The sequence below is a fragment of the Mauremys reevesii genome, linkage group 24 (assembly GCF_016161935.1).
Source record: "Mauremys reevesii isolate NIE-2019 linkage group 24, ASM1616193v1, whole genome shotgun sequence".
NCBI classification, from domain to species: Eukaryota; Metazoa; Chordata; order Testudines; family Geoemydidae; genus Mauremys; species Mauremys reevesii.
In genome coordinates, this window is record NC_052646.1 from 5,835,863 (window position 1) to 5,862,141 (window position 26,279).

Sequence of the window (26,279 nt, forward strand, 5' to 3'; positions counted from 1 at the left end):
TTCTGAATCACAGTCTTGGTGGGGAAACGGGGGGTGGAGGGGCACGGTTAAGAAATGGAAGAGACACAGGAACCCAAGGGCAGTCTGGTGACGTTAAGTGTATTGTGTTCCATGGAGCTGCAAAATTTGGATTTGGGCCTAATGCAGGATTCAGCTCGTTTCGGGGGGCTTCTGTTATTTGCTTTGCGATATTAAACCCCGCAATCAGCGGTTGTTGGCTAGGACCAGAGTCGGGAAGTCCTGATTCTCCAGTGCCCTGCACCCTGTGCAGACGTTTACGTCAGTGCATGCAAAGTGGGGTAAAAATCTACTGTTCTGACTCTGACCACACGGGACACAGGGCTAAGGAGAACCAGGTTCAAGAGATTCTGTGCTTGGTATTGATAAAGAATCCAGGAGGCTCCCACAGGTGGCAAACCCAGGTTCAGCACCACTTCCGGAGCCGGACTCCAATCTCAGTAACGCCAGGGTAAATGGGGAGTGATTCCACTGAAGTCAGTGGTGTCTCTGCTTTGTAAAACTGGTGTAAACAGGATCAGAATCAGGCCCTCTTTGTTCCCCTTGAATTCTAACTGTAAAATGGGACCTTCCCTCCCAGACAAAGACGAAACCGACTAAAATAAAATGACCTGCCCGTCGGGATGGGGTGTAAGGTTCTGCAATGAGGCTGATCCTGGGAACACTTACTCTTGGAGTGAGGGCTTTGCAGGATCAGGTTCTGAGTCCCCGTTTCCCTTGCAGCCCAAAGGCGCTTCCCATTGGTGGAATGAGTTTGCCGGGTCTCAGGCTCTAACCTGCCTCACGGGCAGCCTCAGCAGGGAGGCCAAGGGCTGCCTGGGCGCTGAACTCCTCTCTCACCCCAGAGGCAGGGTCAAGGCCTTGTACGCGGGAAGCTCACCCTGCCGCTTCCCCAGCTGTGCAGAGAGAGGACTTGGGGCTCCCGGGGCTTGTCAATTGGGGCTAGCATTGGCCGTCATCTCAGGGCCAATCGCCCCGAGGACGCATCCGGGTGGGCGGGGGGAGAGCAGGGGTCTCCCCTGCTGTGAGAGGATGAACATCGATCACAGCTGGGCAGCTCGGAGGCATCTGAGCATCCCACCCAATGCAGTCCATGGGGACACCATGAGGCAGAACTTGGCATATGGAGAGTATTTAACAAGAGGCGTTAGCCACTGTGCTCCTAGCTGGATGGCACAGTTCTAAAGCCAGGGGTCCTCTGCCTTAGTTCCTCACATCCCTGTAACTCAGTGGAAGGCGTGAGGTGGGCTGGGGGTGCTCGAAAGTGAGCCCTTGGGCATCTCGCATTGTTTCACTGAAAGAGACTAAAAGGACCAGGCTGAGGAGGAGGAAGAAAATGGGCCCAATGCCTTTCTCATTTACACGGGCACAAATCAGGAGTGACTCCGCTGAAATGAGCTCAGGAGGTGGCGCTGGTGCAAGCAAAGGGAGACGCAAACCCAAGGCGATTTACGCGTGTGCCGGGCTGGGTGTGACAAAGAGAGCGAGAGATGGAATACGAGCGAAATGAAACGAGGTGCGGAAGAGACAGGCCTGGTGGATGTGGCTTTGAAATCCCACGTGGCACTTAGCAATTAAGAGAATCTGTCTATGCCTCTTAATGGGGCGAGGTTGCCAGGATTGAAAGAATCTAGCGGCCGGAGAGCTGCAGCGTCCCCTGTGGTCGGATGGTACCATGGTGTGGTGCTTTAAGGGCGGCAGTGTAGCACAGCAGGTAAGGTACCGGTGTGGGGCTCAGGAGAACTAGGTTCTAGTCGTGCCGGCTGCGTACCCTGGCTGAGCCGCTTCTGATTCTCCTTCCACCTTGTGTCTAGCTCACTGGTTCTCCACCCGCGGCTTCCGGGCCACTTGCAGCCTTGTCAGCACAGAGCCGTGGCCCATGTGACATCCTCAGGGCCATACAGGTAGTAATGGATGCGGCCCACGGTGGTAAATAGGTTGAGAACCACTGGAGTTAGATCGTGAGCCCTTTGGGGGAGGGGCTGGCTCTCCCCGTGTCTGCGCAGCACCTGGCATGACAGGGGCCCTGATCTCAGGGCCTGTAGGAGCTACTTCAGTGATGCTGGCCACCCCTGCAGCAGTTTGACCATTTACAGCACTAAATGGGGGGGGGGGGGGTGTCGTGACATTGAGTGGGGCAGATGGTTTCATCCTAGGAGAGGCGCAAATGCCGCCTCCCGCCCATTCTGGGGTTTGGTTTTAACGGCGTCAGGCTCCACCCGTGAGTCAAGTGCAGCTGGTTGAGGGGTGGGTGGGGTAACCCGGGCAAAGGGGTTTGTGAATGGAAAAGGTTTCTCCTGAGTAAGTAGTTCCCTGGCAATAGGAAGGTGAAAATATTTGACACTGTGATAACACTTGGAATTTCTATCACTGCTGCCCTGAGACCACTGGCGTCAATGGGTTTGGGACCCAGCCATAAACAATGTCCTAGTATTAATCCGTACGCTGTCATGGTGATGCATTACAGACAGGGAAACTAAGGCACGGCGGCGGCATGTTCTAATCACACACATTAGGGACAGCGGGAGGAAGCCCTGCCTCCTATCTGCTTTTACCACCTTCCTTTCCAGAAGCAGGGCTAGAACCCAAGTGTCCTAGCTCCCACTCTGCTCCCTAGACAACAGCCTGGCCTCCCCGTTTGCTAGGAAAAAAATTCTCCCCTGCCATCTCGAAGCTCTGCAAATCACTGATGATGCTTTCGCTAAGCCGCTGAATCTCTCTTTAGAGACCATATGGGCACAGGTCACAATCCTACAGGTGAAGCCCATTGGTGCAGGAGCCGTTTGCTCCACAGCTGACAAGCTTTTTATAAACGCACACGCATCCGACGAAGTGGGTATTCACCCACGAAAGCTCATGCTCCAATACGTCTGTTAGTCTATAAGGTGCCAACAGGACTCTTTGCTGCTTTTACAGATCCAGACTAACACAGCTACCCCTGTGATACTTTTTATAAAGGGTTGCTCTCATTAGGCATTGTTGTTATTGTTATTAGCCTTTCTGTAGTTAAGGTTACAAGGAGAGCTGGGTGGGAAATAATAACATAAGAACAGCCAGACTGGGTCAGATCAAAGGTCCATCCAGCCCAGTGTCCTGTCTTCCGACAGTGGCCAATGCCAGGTGCTTCAGAGGGAATGAACAGAACAGGGAATCATCAAGTGATCCATCCCCTGTCGCTCATTCCCAGCTTCTGGCAAACGATTTTCCCATCCTGGGAAAATTTCTGAGATTTTGGAATTTTTTCCCATCCTGAATCCGGAGGAAAAGTTGAAATTCCAAAAAATAAAAATAAATACATAAAATTGCTGACTGAAAAAAAAAATCTTTCGTTCGGGTCAGTAGAAACATTTTGGTTTGATAATTTCGACGTTTCATTTTGATTTCAACCATCTTTCATTGTTTTTAATTGTGCTATCGTTAGTTTGAATTGGAAAACAAAAAGTCATTTCAAACTAGGAAAAAAATGAAATTTTTCCTTTGGAAAATGTCAGAGGGTCCCATTTTGACGAAAAAATTTCAAACCTTTGGACCTTGGTTTAAACCCACCTTTTGCTGCAAAAAGTTTCGGCTTTTCCCAACAAAAAAAATGTCCTTGAAAAATTCCCTACCAGCTCTAATGCCTTTTGTGCTTAATTCCTACCCCTTTCCTCTGATAAAACACTCCCTCTCCATTGGCCAGGAACTTGGCCCGTGCAGTCCTGGAGTGATTTAATTTAGCTAGACAAGGTGGGTGAGGCGCTCTCTCTTATCGAACCAACTTCTGTTGGTAAGAGAGACGAGCTTTCAAGCTTACACGGAGCTCTTCTTCAGGTCTAGGAAAGGTACTTCAGCTCCATACAAGGTGGAACGGCTTGTTAAGAGTAAAGAGTTAACACGTGCTGCAAGAGACCATTAATTTAGCTAGTCAGAAGCAAATCAGATGAGCCATTTCCGACATGAGGTGGGGAGGGGGCAGATTTTCAAAAGCTCTCATCACCCGTTCAGAGAAAGCTCTTGGAAATCTTATCTGGCCACTTTATGTAGGTGCCTATGGGGAGTTAAGATGTTAGCCAGATTACCAGATATTAGTCACCTCCCTTAGTCCACAGCTGGGGGGGCTGGGGGACAGGATTAGCACCCATAGCCAATGGATGGAGCTCTTTCAAAAAATCAGTCCCCGGTTGTTTCTGGCCCGGTGGCCCTTGCGGGAAAAGAGATTTGATTTAGTTTGAACGAGTCTCCTCTACCCTGTTTTTTAAGAGATGGATCTAATGAAAGCCATGCAGCCCTTATCTCTCTTGCTCTGCAGGCAGTCACAGAGAGATTTTCTCTGCCTCTTACTCAAATAAGTTCCCCCCGCTGCCCCACTATGAAATCCAGGTTCAAACAAACTCTGAATCTCCCAGCAACAACCCAGCATCAGCTGGTTTGGTGTCTGTCACAGGACATTTGCACGTCTCCTATGGGCCAAAGCAAACGCTGTAGATCAGCCCAGAGGCAGCTGGGCCTGGGCTCTGGAGGGGAAGGGTGGACCAGTGCTAGCCAGGAAAGCTGTCTTTGGGGCTCCTGCTCTGCCACAGCTTTCCTGTGAGACCTTGGGAAAGTCACTTAGTCTCTCTAGCGGGATAATAGCACTTCCCTGCCTCACAGAGGGGTTGTGAGGGCAACTGCAGTGCGAAATGCTCAGATACAATGGAGATGGAGGCCAGGTACGTACCACAGACAGGCTTAAAACAGAAGGAGAATGAACTCTTTGCCCAGCGCCTCTGATGAGGATTGGGGCTCCATTGTGTTGGGTGCTGTACAGACAAAGATCCACAGGGAGGGAGGCCAGAAGGGACCACTGTGATCATCTAGTCTGGCTTTCTGCACAGTAGCGGGCCATAGGACTCCCCTGAATTAATTCCTGCTTCCAGCCCAATGGCTGTCCCTGAAATAGGGCAGGTCTTTTAGGAAAGCACAGATAATAACAACCATCCCTCCTGGCTCTATCATGAGTAGATCTCACAGCGCTTTATAAAGGAGGTCAGGGGCATTGTCCCCATTTTACTGATGGGGAAACTGAGGCACAGAGCGGGGATGTGATTTGCCCCTGGCCATCCACTAGGCCAACAGCAGAGCTCAGTTGGGTCCCCTGCATCCTAGTCCAGTGCACTATCCGCCAAGCCTCCTTTCCTGTCTAAAAGACACAGAGCAGGTGGAGCCGAGGGGCTGGGGCACGTAACACGCACGAATTGGCCTTGCTTCGTCAGTGATGCACTTTTTCGTTTGGTTGAGTAACTGGAGGGAGGGTGGGGAACAGCCCCACTGGAGGGGCTGCCGCCTCTCGCGATGGGACTGCAAGTCTCACGAGCTTTGTTGTTATTCGCCGGGTCCCAGCTCCCGGCATCATGGGAGAATCTCAGCTTTCATTATAAACAAGCAAAAACACCAAATGGTCTGGCCCTTGTGGCTGCGGAGGAAGGCTGGAAACCTGACCCCTGAAGGCGCAATAAAACCAGAGGGCAAACGAAAAGAACCTCACAGCTGATTGGCTTAAAAGTCATGACATTTTATAAAATAATCTCCTCATTTTGACTCCTGATTTCTGAACCCGTTGGGTCAGCGACACTGAATTAGTGAGAGTGGTTTGTTCGGCCCCTTGTACAGTTCAAGACACGGGCTCCTAGATGCTACCATAATACATCTAATAGCAACAAAAATCTACAGCCCATAGCACAATGAGGTCCTGGTCCATGACTTGGGGCATCTACTGTAGTGTAATACACCTAATAGCAATAAAAATATATATGCCACCTAGCACAATGGGTTTCTGGGTCCATGCCTAGGGCTCCTAGGTATTACCAGGAGACAATGACATCAGAATCATAACAGAGCAATGACGCAAGCCATAGATTTTTTGGCTCCAGACCCAAAGCTGAAGGGTGTTTTGGATCTGGGGATGCTCTGTGCTTTGTGGTTTCTCTTGCCATAGAGATCCAAGCAGACGGCGCCCTGTGAGTCCAGCTGCAACACGAGGGCTGAAACAGCCTGCGCTGGCAAACACAGCAGCCTTGTCTGCTGCGTGCCGCATTGAATTCTGCTGCCCTGCAGCTAGCGGGGTGGATCTGAGAGTCATAGATTCCAAGGACTGTTGTGATCAGCTAGCCTGACGCAGGCCAGAGAGCTTTCCCACAATAATCCCGGAGCAGAGCTTTTCGAAAACCAGCCGATTTTGATGTCAAAATTGTCAGCGATGGAGAATCCCCCGCGATCCTTGGGAAGTTGGCCCAGTGGTTAATGACTCTCGCTGTTAAAAATTTACACCTTATTTCTAGTCGGAATTAATCTAGTTTCAACATCCAGCCGTTGGATCACGACATACCTTTCTCTGCTAGATGGAAGGGCCCGTTATTAAATATTTGCCCACCTCGTACGTATAGACAGACGGTAATCAGCTCACCTCTCAACCTGCTCTTTGTTAAGCAAAATGGATTGAGCCCCTTGAGTCCGTCACTCTAAGGCGGGTTTTCTAATGGCTCCTCTTGGCGCCCTCTCCAACTGATCAACCCCCTCCTCAAATGACGCGCACCACAAGCGGACACAGGACTCCAGCCACTGTAGCACTCGTGGGTCTTGTGATAGCTTGATGTGCTCAGTTTAATTTGACGGGGCAGCTTCACGGGCTGCAGCTGACCTCACTCGAAAGGCAGGAAACTGCCTCTCGCCTGGCTGTGGTTGTCATCGCCCGGACGAGCATTCAACGGTGGAGGAGACGTGCATGGACCGATCTGGAGCGCGACCCAAACAGCTGTTGGAACGACAGGTGCCCTCAGGATCAGGCCATTTGGTTTTAAACACTCCCATTGCAGGGTGCAAATGTGGGCCTTGTTGTACAGGTAGAACCCTATCCCCCATCCCGTTCAGAGCAGCACGCTGCCGGAGGGCTAAATACGATGCCCGAATGCAGCTACTGGGCCTATTTAGCAAAGGCCGGCAGTGGACTAAGACAGTATGTGTGTAGCCCACTGGGGAGCATATGTGACAGGCAATGGAGTGTTTGGTTTGGTGGCCAAACCAAAAAATCCAGAAAAAAATTAGTTTCAGGTCAATCGGAAACAAAAATTTTCATTTTTTTTCCTCACCAAAATTTTGTTTCATTCACTGCTCCTGAACTCACAGGGAGCCGTCCACTCGGATCACCGGGCAAAGAGAAACCACAAGACACGGGATACCCCTGGATCCAAAACACCCTTCGGCTTTGGATCGGCAGCCAAAATTCGTAGCTTGTTGTTTCCCGGCTAACTATTTGTTACTATTTATCATTTTATTTGACCAAAAAAAGAAAAATTTGCATTTTGTTTTCTGGGTTTCTTTTTTAAATCCTTGTTTGTTTGTTTAAAATAAATCTAGCTAAATTTCCAAATGAAATGTCATTTTGAAATGAAAAGTCCATTGTAAATGGACATTTTCTGTTTAGTTTTTCCTGGCTGGAACTATTTGCTGAATTCGACCCAGATTTGCAATAGATTCATGTAAATCAATAGGTCTATAAAATCATGAGTGATGTGGAGAAAGTGAATAAGGAAAAGTTATTTACTTGCTCCCATAATATAAGAACTAGGGGCCACCAAATGAAACGAATGGGCAGCAGGTTTAAAACAACTATAGCACACAGCACACAGTCAACCTGTGGAACTTCTTGCCTGAGGAGGTTGTGAAGGCTAGGACTAGAACAGGGTTTAAAAGAGAACTGGATAAATTCATGGCGGTTAAGTCCATTAATGGCTATTAGCCAGGATGGGTAAGGAATGGTGTCCCTAGCCGCTGTTTGTCAGCGGGTGGAGGTGGACGGCAGGAGAGAGATCACTTGATCATTACCTGTTACGTTCACTCCCTCTGGGGCACCTGGCATTGGCCATTATCGGTAGACAGGATACTGGGCTGGATGGACCTTTGGTCTGACCCAGTACGGCCGTTCTTATGTTCTTATGTTCATTGACCTGAAACTGCATTTTGCAGTGAATAAAAAATTTTGCCCAGCTCCTGATCTACTGAGGATCTGAGTTCTCCCCCCTTGCCATGGATTTTAGCTCAAGCTGCAGCAGCTCCTGGTTTTAGCTGTGGAGGAGTTCCCCAGTCTGATCCCCAGCGCATTGGCCAAGAGGACAGCCATCCCCCATGTTTGATGTCCCTAGCGCAATGGGTAGCAGGGCAGGCAGCTCCAACAGTGCATGCATGGCTGTTTTGTGCATCTGCCCTTCTTATTAACACGTAGGAGCAGAGAAAAAAAAATCAACATACCAGCCCAGGCACAAGATCTGCTCATCCACCTTCCCACCAGTGATGGAAAAATTGGTGAGACTTTGCTAACTTGTCAAAAAACGAGCTCCCGACCCACCCGCCTAGGTGAGTAGGCGCAGAGACTGTTTTGCAAAGCTGGGTTAGCTAATCTATCCTGCTAGAAAGGAGCGACTGAAAGAGGTTCCCGGGAAGCTGAGAACCAAAACGGCTGGGATTTGGGAAGGTGGAATTTCCCCCCTCAATAACCAATATCTATTGCCTGCCGTAAGGTTTAATCCCCACTCTAGTGCCGGAACAATCTCTGCTAGCGCCTTTCCTCCGACGCGCCCAAAGCGTCCCCTAAATACAGATGCTGCCTTCCTACACCATTGCACAAGGCAGAGAGCTGCCTTCCCATTGCACAGGCTGGTAAACTGAAGCAGAGAGAGAGGAAATAACTTGCCGCTGGTTGCGTAGCAAATCTGGGGTAGCACTCGGAATAGAACCCAGGAATCCTGACTCTAATCTCTAGGCCCCACTCTGCTCCCAGAGCTGGGAACAGAAGCCACGTGTCCTGACCCCCCCACTCCCTGCTGTAGCAATTAGCTCAAACATCTTCACTAAGGTACACGTGTCACTCCGTTTTTCTTGACTGCTATTTGGGCCAGATTTTCCAAAGAATACAACATTTGCAGTGCTGGGCTCTCTGGATTATTTCGGTGGATAAATAGGAGCTAAGCTCTTATGAAGAGCTGGTCCTTAGGTAGCACCTGGTTACGACAGAGCCCCCATGCAAGAACCGCAAACATGACATCCTGCCATAACGAGCAGGGTTGCTGCGACGTGGACGCTCCAATCCAGGTTGTTTCTTTGGCCAAAACAATTGTTGTGTTTGTTCCGCTGTTCCCCAAAGAACGAACAACACGTTTTGTCCCAATCGCACCGGCCAGGGATGCCCGGACATGTTGCACCTTTGAGAATACGCAGAGGGTTTCCCTTCCTGACTTATCCACACACCAGGCCTCTCACAAAACAAATGTTTGTCCTTCTTCATCTGAGCATCAAATAGCCCCAGTCTGGTGGACGAGCAGATCCTCAGCTGGCGTAAATCAGCATAGCTCAATGGAGCTCCATTAAACTAGATGAGACTCTGACCCAGATTTTTTTTTTGCCTCTGGTCCTGGACCAAATTGATTAATTTCGCTCACGTCTTGTTTGGAGTGGTGTCTAAAAGCCAAGACCTGCTCTGATCTGCCAGGATAAAACCTAGGTGTTTTAAACTCTTCATTGCTAGGCATATTGGAAAGGTGGGTTCAATAGACCCTTCCATTTTCCGGTGTATTAATTAGAGCTGTGAGAATAATTGAGTTTTTGGTTCACTGGCCATTCTCAAAGGAAATTTTTGGCGAATCAAAAAAGTGTGTGTGGGGGAGAATAATTCGGGGTTGAATGGCACTTTTTTTTTTACCCTTTTGATTTTTTTAAAAATAAGACCACGGTAAATTTCAAAACAAAAAGTCATTTCAAATCGAAACGTTTCATTTCAAAAGCATCAAAATAAAACGTTTTGATTTTTTTTCTTTGTTTTTCGGCCAAAACAATTGAACAAACATGAGATCAATTCACACAACGTTTTGGTCAACCTGCATCTGCATTTTGGAGGGGTGAGGGAAGGTTCCAGCCGGCCCTGGATTTAATTGGAAAAGACAGAACCCAGGATTTGGATCACGGAAAACTTCCGAGGCCACAGTCAGCTGACGCTGGTTAATTCTCATGCCCACTTTGCTTTGGGGTGTACAGCTGCAGAAGATGCAGGAGAATCTGGACTCTGTGGGTCTGGGAGCTGGAGTGGGGGTAGTAATTTATTTGTGAAATCCCTAGAGGGAGGTGTTTATGTATGTGTGAAAAGGGCGGGGGAGGGAATATGGGACAAAGCCCTTGATGCTGCTGACCGAGGAACACATCAGATTGAGATGTATTTAGCAAATGATCATGCAAACCCTCAGAAAAATGGGGGTGGAGGGGAAGGGAATTTGCTTCTGTGACTTGGGAGAGACGGAGTTTAGAACTAGGGAGGAGTTTAGCATCCGGAGTTTGGATTTCTGCATTCAAAAGAAATCGATTTGGCTGTGCAGCTCTATGGGCAAGTGAAGGAGATGGGGGATTTTTCTTCTTCTAGGCCAGCCTACTCGGCATCCCAGCAACAAACGTGAAAAACCAGTAAGGGCCTGAAAAGCTGACAGCTGTTATTATACTGGTGGAAAACACCAAAAAAGGAGGTGCTTGCTTTTCCACGGGGCCCCTGCTCCTGGTGCTATCATTACACCCGTGGATAGAAAAAGCAACCGAGGCAGAATGGGTGGACCTAGCTTTCACTTACTCCAAAGCCTTGTCTACATGGGATAGTTTTTTTCAGTATAACCTAAGGCCAGGTCAGGTCTAGGCTGCAGACTTCTTCCGGCATAGCTCTGTCAGTCAGAGAGCTGTGAGCCCTGACCAACAGACCCGACCTGGCACAAGCGCCTGGGGTAGGCACCGGGGCGCCAGCAATGCTGAGTTTTTACCAGTATCGCTTGTTTCGCTCAGACTAAGAGATAGTCTTTTGCTGGTGCTTGCCCGTCTAGTATACTCCATAAGGGATGGGGCACAGACCACACTGTTAGAAGGCATCTTGATACTGGTCTCCACTAGGGATTGTACTGGGACAACTGTGCTGGTAAAAACTCGCCCCCTAACCGGCTTAGCCCGAGAATGCCCACACGGAGGGCGTGCCAGTAATGAAAGACGTAGCCTCGCAGGCCCGATCTGGCCAGGTCTCCCCAGGCAACCCATCGGCACTATGCCCTCCCTAAGGAGGGCAGGATCAGACCCTCGCATTGTCCAGTGGATTGTGACTCAGCGAGGTCTCGGTAAGGGCTCTCATCACAGTTCTAGCACCAACGTATTGCATGCTGCAAAGCAAGTAGTCGCGTCCCGTCTCTGTGCCTCAGTTTCCCCTCCAAGCCTTTGTCTGTCTGGTTTACTTAGACTGTAAATCCTTTGGAGCAAGGATTCTCTTCAACGACACCCATTGCCATGGAGCCCTGATCTTATGTAAAGCCTGTAGGTCCTACCATAACACACGTAATAACGTCTCTTCTCCCAGTGACCATCTCAAAGCCCTTTACAAACACTAACCCCCGTGGAGTTGGGGTGGGGAAAACCGAGGCATGGAAAGGGGAATGAACCCATCCACGTTCACAAAGCCAGGAAGCAAAACCCTTCCCCCTGCTCAGTCCTCGGGATTGTGAGTGAACGGACTAACTTGCCCGATTCTGTATTTGAATCCTTTTCGTGTCAAAGCCTAAAGGTCCTTTCAGCGAACTACAGCACAGGCTGTGGTTCCAGCTAGTTGTTGCACATAATACTGTGAAGTTAGGTGGAAAAAATAGAAAGGGTTTGTTCTTTTTTTATGTACAAAAAATTATGTATACACGTCCGAAAACTCTTCTGTAGCAGAGAACAACTACAGTTCGTTAGCTACTAAGCGCTGAGGATCTTAAAAATTGGGAAGGATACAGGTTTCACTGGATAGACAAGAGACAGAACTGGAGATAGAGAGACAAGATGGAATTGGAATTGACTAAAAACAATCAGCGTCTTTCCTTCCACTGCACTGTAAATGGGCTTTTGCTCTAACCATGTGCAATACCGTCGGGTTGTACCAGGCATGCTTCCCCATAAAGCCATGAGAGTAATGCAGGAGGGGGCAGGAGAGGGGCTTTGTTTAATGAAAATGTGAGTGGTTTCTCTACCGCCGCTGCCTCAGAAACAAGGGCCCCGATCTCCCTTACTTCCACGAGTAGTCCCATGCAAATCAGTGACGTTGCTCAAGTGAATGAGAGTTGCCTTTGCATTTCAGGGGCATGAGGCCTTTGGTCAATAGCTGTCTTTGCTGTGTGAAAGGATTCCTAGGGCCGGGTTTTCCCAACCAGCTACCAGGCGACAAGGGACGTTTAGGCACTCGGGGGCCCAATGGTCAGTCGGTGTAAATTGTCAACACGTAACATCAGAAAGGGAGGCTGACTGCTGCCGGCATTGAAGTCAATGGAGCGATGACAATATACACCCGCTGAAAATCCGCCCCTCAGTTTAGAAGGCTGCTTAGCCCTTGCCAAAGTCTCACTGTCTGAGGATTTCACAGAATAATAATAATCACGCATACGCTGTTATACTATGGAGCAGATCTGCCGCTGGTGTCAGTTGTGATAGCTCGATGGAGCAATGACAACTTAGCCCAGCTGAAGAGATGCCTAAATCTACTGTAAGACCTTGCATCTAAAAGGACCTCACAGACATTAGCAAATTAAGCCTAACAACATTCCTGGGAGGTAGGGGACATGCTGTGCATGCAATACCAGGGTACATCAGAGTTCTGTTGCCGGTATATTAACCGTCTACCTTCCACAAGTACCAAAGAGTCTCATAATTGATTTGTTTGCAGCTTTGGTAGGAACACGTTAAAAATCCACCCATGTCTCAGCAGTTAGGGTGAGCCCAGTTAGCAACACACTGGCTGAGAAAATACATGTCCCATGGAGAGCAATTTTTTGTGGACAGCTTCTTCCACACAAAAAAACAAAAACAAAAACAAGGCAGATTCTGATCCAAATGGCACCGGCCTAAATCAGGAGTAACTGTTGAGTTCAGCAGTGGATTTACACCAGAAGTGCAACTCAGATCAGAATCTAGGCAGAATCTCTACATAAGTAGATGGCGAGTGGGGGAGTTAGCTTAGAAAACAAAACATGGCTCTGTGTCTATTGATCAGAAACTCTTCCGAACAAGGAAGGCACCTTTCTCTTTGTCATGAAATACCATGTAAATTTAGGGGGAATACAGCAATTAGTAATAGCAATAATACAAAGAAGAGATATCTAAGAACTAAAACAGACAAGTGATTTCTCTGCCGTGTATTTCCTAGGCCCTGAGGGAATTGTTTCTAATTTTTGGTGATTGCTAGCAAAATACTGGTTACCACCCAAAAAATTGCTGACTTTTTTATGCCTAAAATAATTCCTTTATTATTTAAAAAAAAATTAAATGGCTTTGAAAAAAATCAAAGGGCTACATAGATAGACACTCAAATTTAAAAAAATCAAACTTATTTTTAAAATAAATGCCCCTTCTCTCTCTTCCCTAATATTACTATGCTTTACAGACCAACTTTTCAAAAGAGGCACCTACCTAAACCATCCAGATTTCCACCAGTGCTTCTCAATAGATGCCCGGCACTTTAAAAAAATCTACTCCCTCGATCATGTGTAAAACCAGAGAGAATTGTGACATTCAAATTTACTTTTGTGGTGGGGGGGGGGAAGTGACCTGCCAGTGTCACTTGTTTCTAGTCAATTTCACTTTCAGGCCCTGATGCACAATGCTGCAAAGGGGAAGCCAGCAAGCCAAGGAAATGGTTGCTTGGTTAAAAAGAAAAAAAAAATCCTATTCTCTCTGGAATTAAACAAACAAATACATAAATAATGGAAACGTTTCCACTGGTCTTAGGTTTTGTAAAAAGCTTCTTCCTGCGACTCCCTGTTTTATCTGTGCAAAGCCTAAATTCTGGACCAAACCTAGCAGATTATCGCCGTGGTAGATTAGCACATAAATGCAACATACCTAGTGAGTATGTAAAATCAGCCAGATACTGTGAGCGCAGATGCTTTAGAAATGCACGTAACAATAACACCGCAGACTGAGGCCAACCCTTCGTTATGACCCCAGTAGCAAATCCTTTAAACTTGGCGGTTGAACTTCAGTGAGCTGGCTAGTAGATTGCTAGCCGTTTGGCCACCAAAAGTGACAACGGTGTTTAAATGGCGAAAGGGGATTTCTCCTAATCGTTATAATAATTAACAAAAGACCTAATCTGCGGGGAATGCAACATGACCCATTTCCAGTGCCAAGTGCGAGGGGCAGACAAGCAAAAATTCAGACTATTCGATTGCTGGAAAATGGGCTGGGGAATAGAGCTATTGAAAGCTGACTCAATGTCACTATACTCGGAGTGAATTCACCCCAATAAAATAATATTGATGAAACTAAAAAAAATGAAACATTGTAACATTCTGCAAATCAGCACCTATATTGGGCCATTCCCCATGCCCTGGTTCAATCTATTTGTTTCCATGTGTCCCTTTTTAAAGTTAAATGACTTTCGAGACCAAGTCATCACTCACGACCAAACCTTTGTGCAAGTCTATTTGTCATTAAATTTCCCTTAAATATTCTTGATCTGAGGAAAAGGGCTGCAATAAGAAACACCCCTTGTAAGATACAATTTGAATTCTATGTTTGTAATTCATTAATACACTCTAGAATTTTTCCATAGAGCCCAGTTTTTGAGGATTTGTATGGAAATTTGATTTTTTTTTTGAGTGGGGTTTTGTGGGGTTTCTCCAGCTCTCATTCCCAGCCTACGATCACTGGCAAAGAATTAAAATATAATTTCTGAACCTACGCTCAATAATTTCAATTGAGTGTGTGTCTTCTGCACAGAAGCAAGGGAATCATTCAAACAACACTTGAAATCCTTTGAATCAAAAAATTATCCCAAATTTAAACTGGCATGGAACAAATTATATAATGTATCATTACATAATCAGAAAAAAGATAAGTAGATGTATCTTGATAGATAGACGTCTTTGGTTATTTTCAGCTAATAGTTGAAGCTTACTTGCCAATGTAAATATTTACCTGGAATAAAATTCCAAGTAAGGTGGATGTTAAAAAATCAAAAGGAATACAAAAAATAGAGTTGTTTACAAATGCTTTTGAATCTCTCCGCATAGATGTTTCAAATGTTGAGTAACCACTAAAAAAACGTAGTGTCCACTCAACCAGAATTGTAGCGATCTGAGCTCACCTTGGGCTATAAAGACATGTTTGTTAATGAACATAGGCCAACAATTTTCTTATTATGCTCCCTAATGCTGTGTGGGGTTATGACAGACATCATGTTTAGCTCAGCAGTTCAATAAGGTACATATGTGGGTTTTCTGACCCGGCTTCTCTCTCTATTTACAAAAAAAAAAAGACTTTGTCAAATCCTCAGCTCATGTTGATTTCAGCTGAGCTGTACCACTCTACACCAAATGAGAATCTGGCCACTGTGTGATGCATGTCTTTGGACTGCAAGGCTCTTTTTGCATTGACCACAGCTCGAACATCAATTTTATTTTAAAGAGTTGGCTTCTAAGGCAGAGGTTTCCGGGTGTGAATATGGCTCCAGATTGCAAGAACTTTTGCCCTATGAAACTCTCTAACCTAGCGCTTTGCCGGATGCCGTCACCGTGTCACCCAAATGCGTTACAGGGGCCGCAGTAAAAGGAATAATAGAGGTAAAACCGTCCCCTTTCTAACTTCCTTTTCTCAAAGCCATGCCCGTGATCTGAGAAGACATAATCGCCAGGTTTGACAGAGGGCTTAATAAAGAAATTAACACACGTAACTGAAAAGAAAATAAGAGAAGAAGGAAATCGATTGAGCTATCCCAGCTCCTGTTTGGATCAGGGATAAACCACAAGGATTTTATGCTGATGATTTGAATGGTCATTTGTGTAGAATAAACTTATTAGAAACTTTCTTGTATATCTATAAGTATATATAAATAAACGAGAGTAGCAAGAGTTGCTAAGATCTGCTACTAGTACCCATTGGGATTTGCAGTAATCATCTCACCAAAAGAAGATTAAATGCCATGAATGCATTATTGCAGCCAAATTACTGGGCACGTTCATAGAAAGGGAAGGGGCAAAGTTTTCAAAGACAAATCTTTACCCTGGGGAGTGGGGAGGGAAGGGATTAGCCTTGATGTTTTTCTTAAGTATGTCCCATCGTGGGAGAGAAACTTTGCCACTTTTTCCAACCCACTCCTTAACTGAGAAAATTAAATGTACAAGAGAAGTTTTTAATAGTATGGTTGAAATGCTGGTCGTCTGTGAAAAGGTTAAAAAAGAATGTGATTCCTATTTAAGTCATATGGATTCTTGATTGTTACTAGTTAAAGAAGGTATTTTGCATTATGAATGAAGTACCATAGATACTGAGTATTATTATTATATGCATACATCATCATTATATGTGTATCTTATACTGAGAGATACCCATGCTGTCGCACGCTTTTTGCAATCCTACATTTGCTTAAGTGTAACTTGATAAAAACATTTCTCCAGGGCTTTGAGATCTGATGAAAGATGCTATCTGAAGGCCAGGTATGTTGTTCTTTCCACTCAATATATTCATGTGAGGAACCCATGAATGTTACATTACTGCTAAATTCTAGTTTAATTCTAAATCCTGAGAATGGTTACTATAAGGGCGGTGAATTCAGTGTAGTCAGCTTTGGCCTTTTTTTGTATTCCTATCACAGACATACAGATGCATTTTAAAAAAAACCCAATATTTCTATTCCCACTGTCTTCACTGCCTACCTTGTTCTAAATAAAATGCATATAGGCACAATGAAAATTCCTACCTCTGCGGAGCAACTCGCTCTAAATCAAGCCCTATTTAAAAACCCAAGAGAAACTAAAGGTTCACTCATTCAAAGGATTAATTGCGCTGATCAGATAGTCAAGTGAAATATGAATTAGGGTTATTTCCCATGATCCTTTTGTTGTAATCGACAAGTACAGGGACTTGGGGAAATTTAGCCTTTTAAGGATTCTGCTTTTCTCTTGCTAAAAAAACCATCAACAAATATCCAGGCTTTACTTTCTCAGGCCCAAATGGGGAAGTGCAGTAGACAACATTGGGGAATGGGGATGCAGGGATGTTAAGGGGGAGCGCTGATGAATTTGGGATTTGCAAAAAGGCCAAACCATCTGATTTTGTGTAGATCAGAAATTTCAGCCAAGGGCTGGTGCAATGGTTAATTCAGTGGAATGAAAGTTCCCTGATATTTGCCCTGCATCAGATACCGTGAAGTTTGCCCTTCATTTAAAAAAACAAAATAGCTACATGGAACAGGAAAGGAAAACCAGTTCAAGCAGCAAATAAAACGGAGATGGGTTGAGACCACGACAAAAGCAATTCTGACGCATTTCTAGCCTGTGGCTTTCCACTTTACCCTGATCCCCTGTTAAGACCTGGGATTCTCTTGGCGCTGGGGAATATATGGGGATGGGATGGGAATGATATTAAGAATATACCGAGTCCCTAAGACAGCAGTGTAAGAACTGTAAACTCCCAGCTAGAGAGGGAGAGCCCTGGCTAGGGCTTTGGGGATAGATAGCAGGGTGGCAAGTAGGGAAGGAAGAGAATACACAGGGAACCACAGGGCGCTTGCAAGGAGAACTGTCAAGTGGAAGGATGATGCCTGGTACACATGACCCTGTTGCCTTCCGTAAGGGGGAAGCTGAGGAGTTCTGCAGAGGTGGGCATCCTGTCTTGAGAGCAGAGAAAGGGTGGGAAAGGAGAGAGTGAGAAAACAGACGGGGAAAGAAAGAGAGGAGGAGGGAACAGGAAGGGAAGAAAGATTTAGAGACGGAAAAGTAGTGAGAAAAGAGAAAGTGGATGAATGAGAAAATGGTAGAGATGTAGAAAAAAAGGCAGGAAGAAATTCAAGAGAGAGAAAAGGGGGAGAGAGAAAAGAAAAAGAATAAAAAGATTTTCTTTCTCTTTTTCATTTCTTGTTTTTGGAATGAGAGAGAGGAATGACCAAAGGAAGAAAACCTTTCCTTCTTCCTCCCCTTTCACATTCCCTTTTTTCTCTCTCACTCCTCTTTCTTCCGGAGAAAAAGGAAACAGAGAGAGAGAGAGAGAGGAAAGACTAGAGAAGGAACATCAAAAGAAACCAGAGAAAAGAAAGCAAGATAACAGAGAGAGAAACGAAAAAGAAACACAGAAGGGATGTAAAAAAGAGAGAACACAGAAAGAAAAAGGAAGAAAGACGGAGAAAGGGAGAGCAGAGAGAGGGAAGGGAACCCAGGGAGAGACAGAGAGAAGAGGACACAGACAGAAAGAGAGGAAAGAACAGAAAGAAAGAGAAGACAGACAGGGAGGTCAGAGAGAGGGACCCCAGGAAGAGACAGAGAGAAGAGGACACAGACAGGGGGACCCCAGAGGAAAGACCCGGCAGCCAGGCGAGGCTGGAAAGCGAAGGAGCGGTGGGGCCGGGCCGGGCCGAGCCGAGCCAGGCCGGGGGTGGGGGCGGCGGGGGGACGAGGGGGGCTCACCTTCCCGGCGCATGCCGACCTTGAGGCACTTCTTGAGGCGGCAGTACTGGCACTGGTTGCGGTGGTGCTGGTCGATGGGGCACTCCCGGTTGCTGCGGCAGGTGTAGCTCAGGTTGCGGCGCACCGAGCGCTTGAAGAAGCTCTTGCAGCCCTCGCAGGTGAACTGCCCGTAGTGCTTCCCGCTGGACTTGTCCCCGCACACCATGCAGTCCACGCTCGGCGGGGCGCCCCCCTTCTCCCCCGCCTCCGGCGGGCCCGGGGCCGCCGCGCCCTTCGCGGGGCCCGGCGGCGGAGGGGCCACCCCCGGCTCCGGAGCGCACGGCAGGCCCGGAGGGGGCTGGGCGCCTGGCGGGCCCCCGGGGATCTCCTCCTGCCAAGGGTTCACGACCATGGCCATACTAGCGCGGGGAGGGGCAGGGGCAGGAGGAGAGGAGTCAGGATGGGGGGAAGGGGAAAGGAGCGGGGGAGGAGAGAACTCGGGATGGAGGAAGGAGGAAGGAGCGGGGGAAGAGAGGACTCGGGATGGAGGGATGGAGGAAGGAGCGGTGGAAGAGAGGACTCGGGATGGAGGGAAGGAGGAAGGAGCGGCGGAGGAGAAGACTCAGGATGGGAGGAAGGAGGAAGGAGCGGTGGAAGAGAGGACTCGGGATGGAGGGAAGGAGGAAGGAGCGGTGGAAGAGAGGACTCGGGATGGAGGAAGGAGGAAGGAGCGGTGGAGGAGAGGACTCAGGATGGGAGGAAGGAGGAAGGAGCGGTGGAAGAGAGGACTCGGGATGGAGGAAGGAGGAAGGAGCGGGGGAGGAGAGGACTCGGGATGGAGGGAAGGAGGAAGGAGCGGTGGAAGAGAGGACTCGGGATGGAGGGAAGGAGGAAGGAGCGGGGGAAGAGAGGACTCGGGATGGGAGGAAGGAGGAAGGAGCGGTGGAGGAGAGGACTCGGGATGGAGGGAAGGAGGAAGGAGCGGTGGAGGAGAGGACTCGGGATGGGGGGAAGGAGGAAGGAGCGGTGGAAGAGAGGACTCGGGATGGAGGGAAGGAGGAAGGAGCGGTGGAAGAGAGGACTCGGGATGGAGGGAAGGAGGAAGGAGCGGTGGAGGAGAGGACTCGGGATGGAGGGACGGAGGGGTGGAAGAGAGGACTCGGGATGGGAGGAAGGAGGAAGGAGCGGTGGAAGAGAGGACTCGGGATGGAGGGAAGGAGGAAGGAGCGGTGGAAGAGAGGACTCGGGATGGAGGGAAGGAGGAAGGAGCGGTGGAGGAGAGAACTCGGGATGGAGGGAAGGAGTGGTGGAAGAGAGGACTCGGGATGGGAGGAAGGAGGAAGGAGCGGTGGAAGAGAGGACTCGGGATGGAGGGAAGGAGGAAGGAGCGGTGGAAGAGAGGACTCAGGATGGGAGGAAGGAGCGGTGGAAGAGAGGACTCGGGATGGAGGCGAGGGCAGGAAGAAGGGAAGGGGGAGCAGATAGGTGGATAGAGGAGGAGAGAGAAAGTTAATACACCCAGCAAGGAAAGGAATCAATGAAACGGGGGTGGTATTTTGAAGTCTCTCCTCTGTGATCGAAATGGAATTCGGTCCGTTTCTTCGTGGCTACCAAACCCTCCAGCAACCGAAAGAGAGAGAGAGAGAGAAAACAACAACCTCCTTTTTAAAAATACCCCCTCTGTCCTGGCGCGGGGGGAGCGGGAGAAATAAGGTTTTGTTTAGATTAAATTCTCTCTCCCTGCTGGGTGTGTAGCTATAATAACAAATAATTAATATTTGCAACGTCGATTTGGTCTTTGCAAAGAGCAGAATTATAATCAGAGGGAAAGGGGCGGGGAGGGGTGGGGGAGTGAGAAAAGAGCTAAAATGACGAAGCCAGATTCCTGGAGGGTTTTATTGTCATTTCAGCCACACCAAAAATCCATCGCTCTCGTCTTCCCCACCCCATTAAAACAACCCCAACCAAACTTTCTGGACGCAGAAACTCTCAAGGGACTTCCAATTCCTTACAGATCTGGGACGGGGCGGGGGGAAGACAGAGAAAGGGAGAAAGGGGGGAGAGAGAAGAAAAAACCCATCAAAAGGCTACCAAGCGTTAAGTATTTCACAATTAAACTCTCAGCCAATTTGGACCGTGGTTTCTCTTCCAAACCCAGCAGAATAAAATACCAGAAGCCGAACACACACCGCGCAGGTTGGCAACAGATCTTTAAAAAAAAAGAAAGAAAAAAAGATTCTCCCCCTGTCTCCCTCACGTGCATCCACATTTAAAAGCGATTAATTCCTAATCAACCCCAGAGAACCCTAATTACAAACACAACCAGTCGCCAAGATCTAAAATAAAACCACCCGCCCTCCCCACGCACCGAGGGATCCTGCATACACGGGGAGCGCGGAGGATTCCTCGCTTATCCTCAGTCAATGCAAATGGGAACCCAGAGATCCCACCAAATTCGCTTTTGGATGCAGAGACTAGGCTCGGATCCGCGCTCGGTTTCTTTCGTCAATTTCACTGCCTCTGATCAGGCGGACAAGTTGGGCGGAAAAGGGTAAGGGGAAAAATAAAAATAACATAAAAAATAAGGCAGCGTTTAAATCCTCCCGGGCTTTGCGGAGTTTATCCGTCTCCGATTCTTCCTTCCCTGTATAGAAGGAGCTATTCCCGCGTCTCTTTCACACACGCGATTATCTGCCAATACTTCGGTGCGTGTTTTGTTTAGTCTGAATCGGAATATTTCCCGTCGTTTTCTCGCCTTCCTTCGATTTCTAGCCGGCAAGCAGACGGGCTTCTTTCTACTTGGCACCACCCTGACCATTTTGTTTAAAGTGACTTTATTTGGGGGGTGGGGGGAGTCAAGCTGTACCAAACTATGTCCATTGGAAAAGAAACGCGTCCAGAAGAGGCAAAAGTGGGGTGGGGAGGAAACAATGGGAGCAGAGCTAAATAGAGAGATCATTGAAAAAAAATGTACTGTACCTTGTGAAAGGCAATTTCGTTTCTCTTCTGTCTCAGCCTTGGGGAAGGATGGTCTAGAGTGTAGCTGCTGTTTTGTGTCTTTTAAAAGCTAGATTATTAATCACACGCACATTTCACAAGATTTTTCTCTCCCCCCCTCCTCTTTTTGTGTGTGTGTGTGTGTGTCTGCGTATGACTTGCAAGCTCATAAAAGTCAAGATCTGAAATGAGATGGAGACAGATTCCACCTTTTGAATTTTCCTCTGTCTCCTGTTCCCCCTCCTTGGAGAGAAGCAAGGGGTGTTTTTTTTTTGGGCGGGGGGGGGAGGCTGCGGAGGAAGGGGGGGAATCGCAACACACACAAACTTTTAAAGTGAAAGAATGGCCCTTGTGCTTGTCAATTCCCCCCCGGTCTCCTCCCCCTCGAAGATGGTCCCGGGGAGGATCACGTGGAGAGCGGCTGAACTCTGACAGTGGAATTCATTGACAATGTGGCCATGGAGACACTTTCCTTATAAGGCCCAACATTCCAAGTAGGGGAGGGGGCTGGAGGTGGAACCCGCCCGCGCAACGCGGCGGAGCCCTGCCTCAATCAACGTTGCGGAGGGCCCTGATTGGTGCAAGTCCTCGGGAGGCGTGGCTTGCCCTGGTCAGTGGGTGCAAAGTCAGCGAGGGGAGCGATTTAAAAGGGGTGGAGACGCCGCGGGGTAGGGCCACTCCTCCTGCTGTCACTTGGTCCCGCTTGCAAGGGCGCTGGGAGGTCTGGCACATGGAGGGGAGAGAAAGTGACACAGGGAAATCTGCCTGTTGCTGTGGCTTAAGAAACGCCCCTGGAACTCAGTGCCACCTTGGCTTGCTCACGTCTCATAAGGTTGCATAATTCGAATGAGTCAACACCGGGCTGGCTTTGCTCCCTGTTAAAGGCAGAAAGCTCTGATTTAACCCGGAGAGTGGGATCGGAGACGTTAGAGAGGCAGAGGAATGTCCCCTGCCTGCAAATGCGAGATGTGTAGCATGCCAGTTAGGGTGACCAGATGTCCCGATTTTACAGGGACAGTCCTGATTTTTGGGTCTTTTTTCTTATATAGGCTCCTATTACCCTCCACCCCCTGTCCCAGTTTTTCACTTTTGCTGTCTGGTCACCCTAATGCCAGTAGATCAGTTATTCCACTGACTGATTAGTGAACGTTTAAAGAGGTAAAGCACTGGATGTTGTGATGATGCTTCCATAGATACCAGGGTGCTATAGATGACCTCCTGAGGTCCCTTCCAACCCTGAGATTCTATGATTCTATGTATATACTTCTTGCATCTGAAGAAGTGAGGTTTTTTTAACTATGAAAGCTTATGCCCAAATAAATCTGTTAGTCTTTAAGGTGCCACCGGACTCCTTGTTGTTTTTTCAGGGTGCTATAGATAGTCCTGAAAATAGCTAGTTTAGTTCAGGTATTATCAATTCATTATTATTATTTTGTATATTATGCACATTCAGCGCCGCAATGGTGCTACACTTTTTTTTTTTACAGCCAAATAAAATATGCACAAACTCTTCACTGAGTCTGGCACAGTAGTTTTCAACCTTTTTTTCATTTGCCGGCTGCCTAAAAAATTTCAAATGGAGGTGCAGATCCCTTTGGAAATCGTAGACAGAGTCTGCAGACTGCAGACAGCAGGTTGAAAAGCCTCTGTTCTAAGGTAAGGACAACCTTTTGCGGAATCCTTAGACACAGTCTGTGGACCCCCAGGGGTCCATGGACAATAGGTTGAAAACCACTGGTCTAGCACAATGCTGTTACTATACAAATAATACTAGTTTAGTCTTAGCTAGAGCAGGGTTGTTTCAAATTTTTAAAAGCTAAAACTCCTGATGCGTTTACTTACATTAATATTTCTAGCCTGCACTTATCTATGTTTGTAAAGAGCAGCCTAAATATAGAGCCTAATAGAAATGATTTTAATTGTTTTTAAATAGATTACAAAAATAGTTTAGATAGGGTAGTCATATAACTCCCACTGTTGCAGAATTGGTTGATGATATAATATAATTATAATTAATTATAATTAATATAAATTTCAATTACTTAACCCTTATATTTTGTTTATATTTTTAGATTTTTGACAAATTAAATTAAAAGAGAGAACTGAAAAGGACCAAAAAATTAATGTAAGGATGAGATTAAAAAAGCAAACCTCCTGGTGGGAAAACACATTTTCACAATAATACTTATAGGAGATAATACTATATTACTTGAACCATTTGTTACTTTGATTTAAAACACAGATTTCACACTCAAAACAGAAAGAATAACTGGCAAGATTAAATAGCCGAATGAAAAACAGCTAAGGTTTGCACCACATTTTGAAAAGGTAAAGCACTATCTAAGTGCTAAATATTTTTAAATAAGGAAATGAACTCATGTGAATTAATCATAAAGTTCCGAAAAAGGCTGACCACATGCCTAAAAAATAATAATAATAAGGTGACCTATTGTTAAGCTGCTGGGAATACATCTGCACAGAGCTGTCAAGATGTGACAATTTGAATGAGTGGAAAAAAAAACCCCAAGTGAGATTTTTAAGTGTCTAATTGAAGCTACACATTACATGCGGGCACACACATCCTTCCTTCTTGAACGAGCCTTAAAAATGTGCTTTAAAACACATCCAGAGGTCTGGGGGGGTCTCCCTTCCCAGATGAGCTATCAGGAGGAAAAACAGGAGTTTCTTGTCCAGGAAGAAATGTTACTTTAACAGAGTTGTCCCAGGTACCACCTCCAAAATCACATGCTCTCACTACCTAACCTGGCCTACCCGTTACCCAGAAAATGAGTGGGGCAGGGGGATCGTTATTTTAAAATAAAGATTCCCGGGAGAATGATTGTAAGTCGACCAAGTGCTAGTCTCATCAGCATGCAGCTCCAGCGCTGTGCCGTGAAAGGTAGAACTGAGTGGGGGGAGAGGAGGTTGCGAAATTAAAACTCCACAGAAACAGGAGACTAAAAGGAAGATAAAAGGAGAGAGTGAAAGAAACCGACAGCTTCTCAACCAAACCGGGGAAGATGGCGAAGGCATGGCGGCGACATAAACCCGCTCGGCTCTTTGTCTGCCAGAGCTGAGAACCTCCTTCCTACAAACTCTGTCTGCCATGGTGCCTCTCCTTAAATAGAGTTCCTACATTCCAGATCACCCTGTGGCAAAGGAATGAATGAGCAGGGTCACATCCTGATCCCTTTGCCATGGGTGCTGAATTTGTGCCATTCTCTGTGCTCTGTGTGGCCCACCGTCTTGCTTTCAATGGATTTCCCTTCCCTCCCGTAAGAAAAGAGACTGCCATGAATGGTGAATTTAACAGGGGCACATATAGGTAGCTGTGCCCTCTTGAGGGTGTCTACGCAGTGGTTACAGGATATAGCATTGATCATACTCATCTTTTACCTTGTGCCCCCTTCGTTGGAGCTGCTTGTTGTCTCTTGCTTTGTACTGTTATGGCAGGCGTCACCAGGTGGTGCTGTTACAAAGAGTCTTTGTCTTAGCATGCGAGCGACATACAGTCTTACAAGAAATGCTGCGTTGTTGTTAGTGTTGCAATGGTGTTATTGGCAGGGGAGCTTTGGCAAGCAACAAGAGAGTTTGCTCTCTGTCTCTCTTTCTCTCTCTCCCCTAATGTTTTTAACCAGGGTTAATTCTTGAGGCAGAATTGCTGCCTGGGAGCCTGGAGCTGCTAGTTGGACTGAGATTCCTATAAGGGGCTTGCTTGCATGCTGTTTGTGACCACCTCTGTTCCAGGACTGGTGTAAATAAAACAAATCACACTAAGAAAATATCCAGACTTTGTATCACTAATTTCTCCTCCAGTAAGAAACCAACCCGCCAGGCCCCAACATCTGCTTCCCTTTGATAGAAGGGGGACAATATTTTAGATCAGAGCAGGGATGGCAAAACTCCCATTGACTTCCCTGGGGCAGGATTTTGCCCATAGATTTTTAAGGGCAGAAGGGATCATCTAGCCCAGTGATACTCAGACCTCAGTGGTTCAGGAACCAAATTAGCGATCAACAGTGCCCAACAGGAGTGTGAATTCATTGTTTCATTTGCTATCGTACTATATATTCATATTTCGTTTATATGTATATATTATTCTCACAGCAAAATGACTGACCAAGTGTTATTATTTTATCAACTACAATTGGCTAATAATATAGTAAATGCATCCTGATTGGTTAATGACTTAGATTGGTTAATAATTAAATCCCCCAGTGTTTTAATATCATGTGCTTCAAAGAGCCGCAGGAGATGCATTAAAGAGCCACTTGCAACTCGTGAGTCCTTTGCGACTGAGTCTGAGTATCACCGATCTAGCCTGACCTCCTGCGTAACATACAGGCCATTTCTTGCACCTTGCTTTGCAGCAACTGGCATTGGCCACTGTCAGAGACAGGTTACTGGGCTAGACATTCTGATGCTGTTTAATTTTTATAACACTGATACCAGATGCCATGGTGATGGGCACATTAGAGGTTTTTTCCTTATGGTCCAAAATGCTACAGTCCTCACCGGTGTTGCCACAGTGTAACTGTGCCATTCTGGTAGTATTATTTGATACACACACCCAGCTGAGACTGTCTTTCTTACGAGATTGCTGTTAGGTTAGCGGAAGAAGATGCAAACAGTTTACTCTCTTGTAAGGAGGTATCTGCTCTCTGTCACACCTGTTCACTGGATTCTTTCAATTCCATGCTGACCTTCACGAGACATCCCTTCCCTTTCCTGCCTGTCAGCAGAGACTAGCTGCAGGCTCCTCACAGCTCAGGTGTCTTGGATGAACTAGTCAAACCAGCATAGCCTGTGACACTAGGGCTTGGAGAA

At 47.0% G+C, this 26,279-nt stretch overlaps 1 protein-coding gene across 3 annotated transcripts in view; it reads right to left on the minus strand.

Annotated features, from left to right (window-relative positions):
- LOC120390739 (nuclear receptor subfamily 2 group F member 5-like) overlaps window positions 1-21,879 on the minus strand; it is a 34,681-nt gene extending 12,802 nt beyond the window's left edge. Inside the window, exons 1-2 of one of the 3 annotated variants that reach the window (XR_005591127.1) lie at window positions 21,435-21,879; window positions 20,334-20,471 (exon numbers count right to left, since the gene is read on the minus strand). Coding sequence is in view for 1 of the 3 variants with exons in the window: in XM_039513582.1 (XP_039369516.1) it covers window positions 18,477-18,873 (397 nt within the window). In the remaining 2 variants the exon portion in view is untranslated. Of the gene's footprint in view, window positions 1-18,476; window positions 18,902-20,333; window positions 20,472-21,434 lie in introns of those variants that run through there. The other 2 variants (XM_039513583.1, XM_039513582.1) reach the window with 2 other exon arrangements.
- Window positions 21,880-26,279: the final 4,400 nt, after the last annotated feature.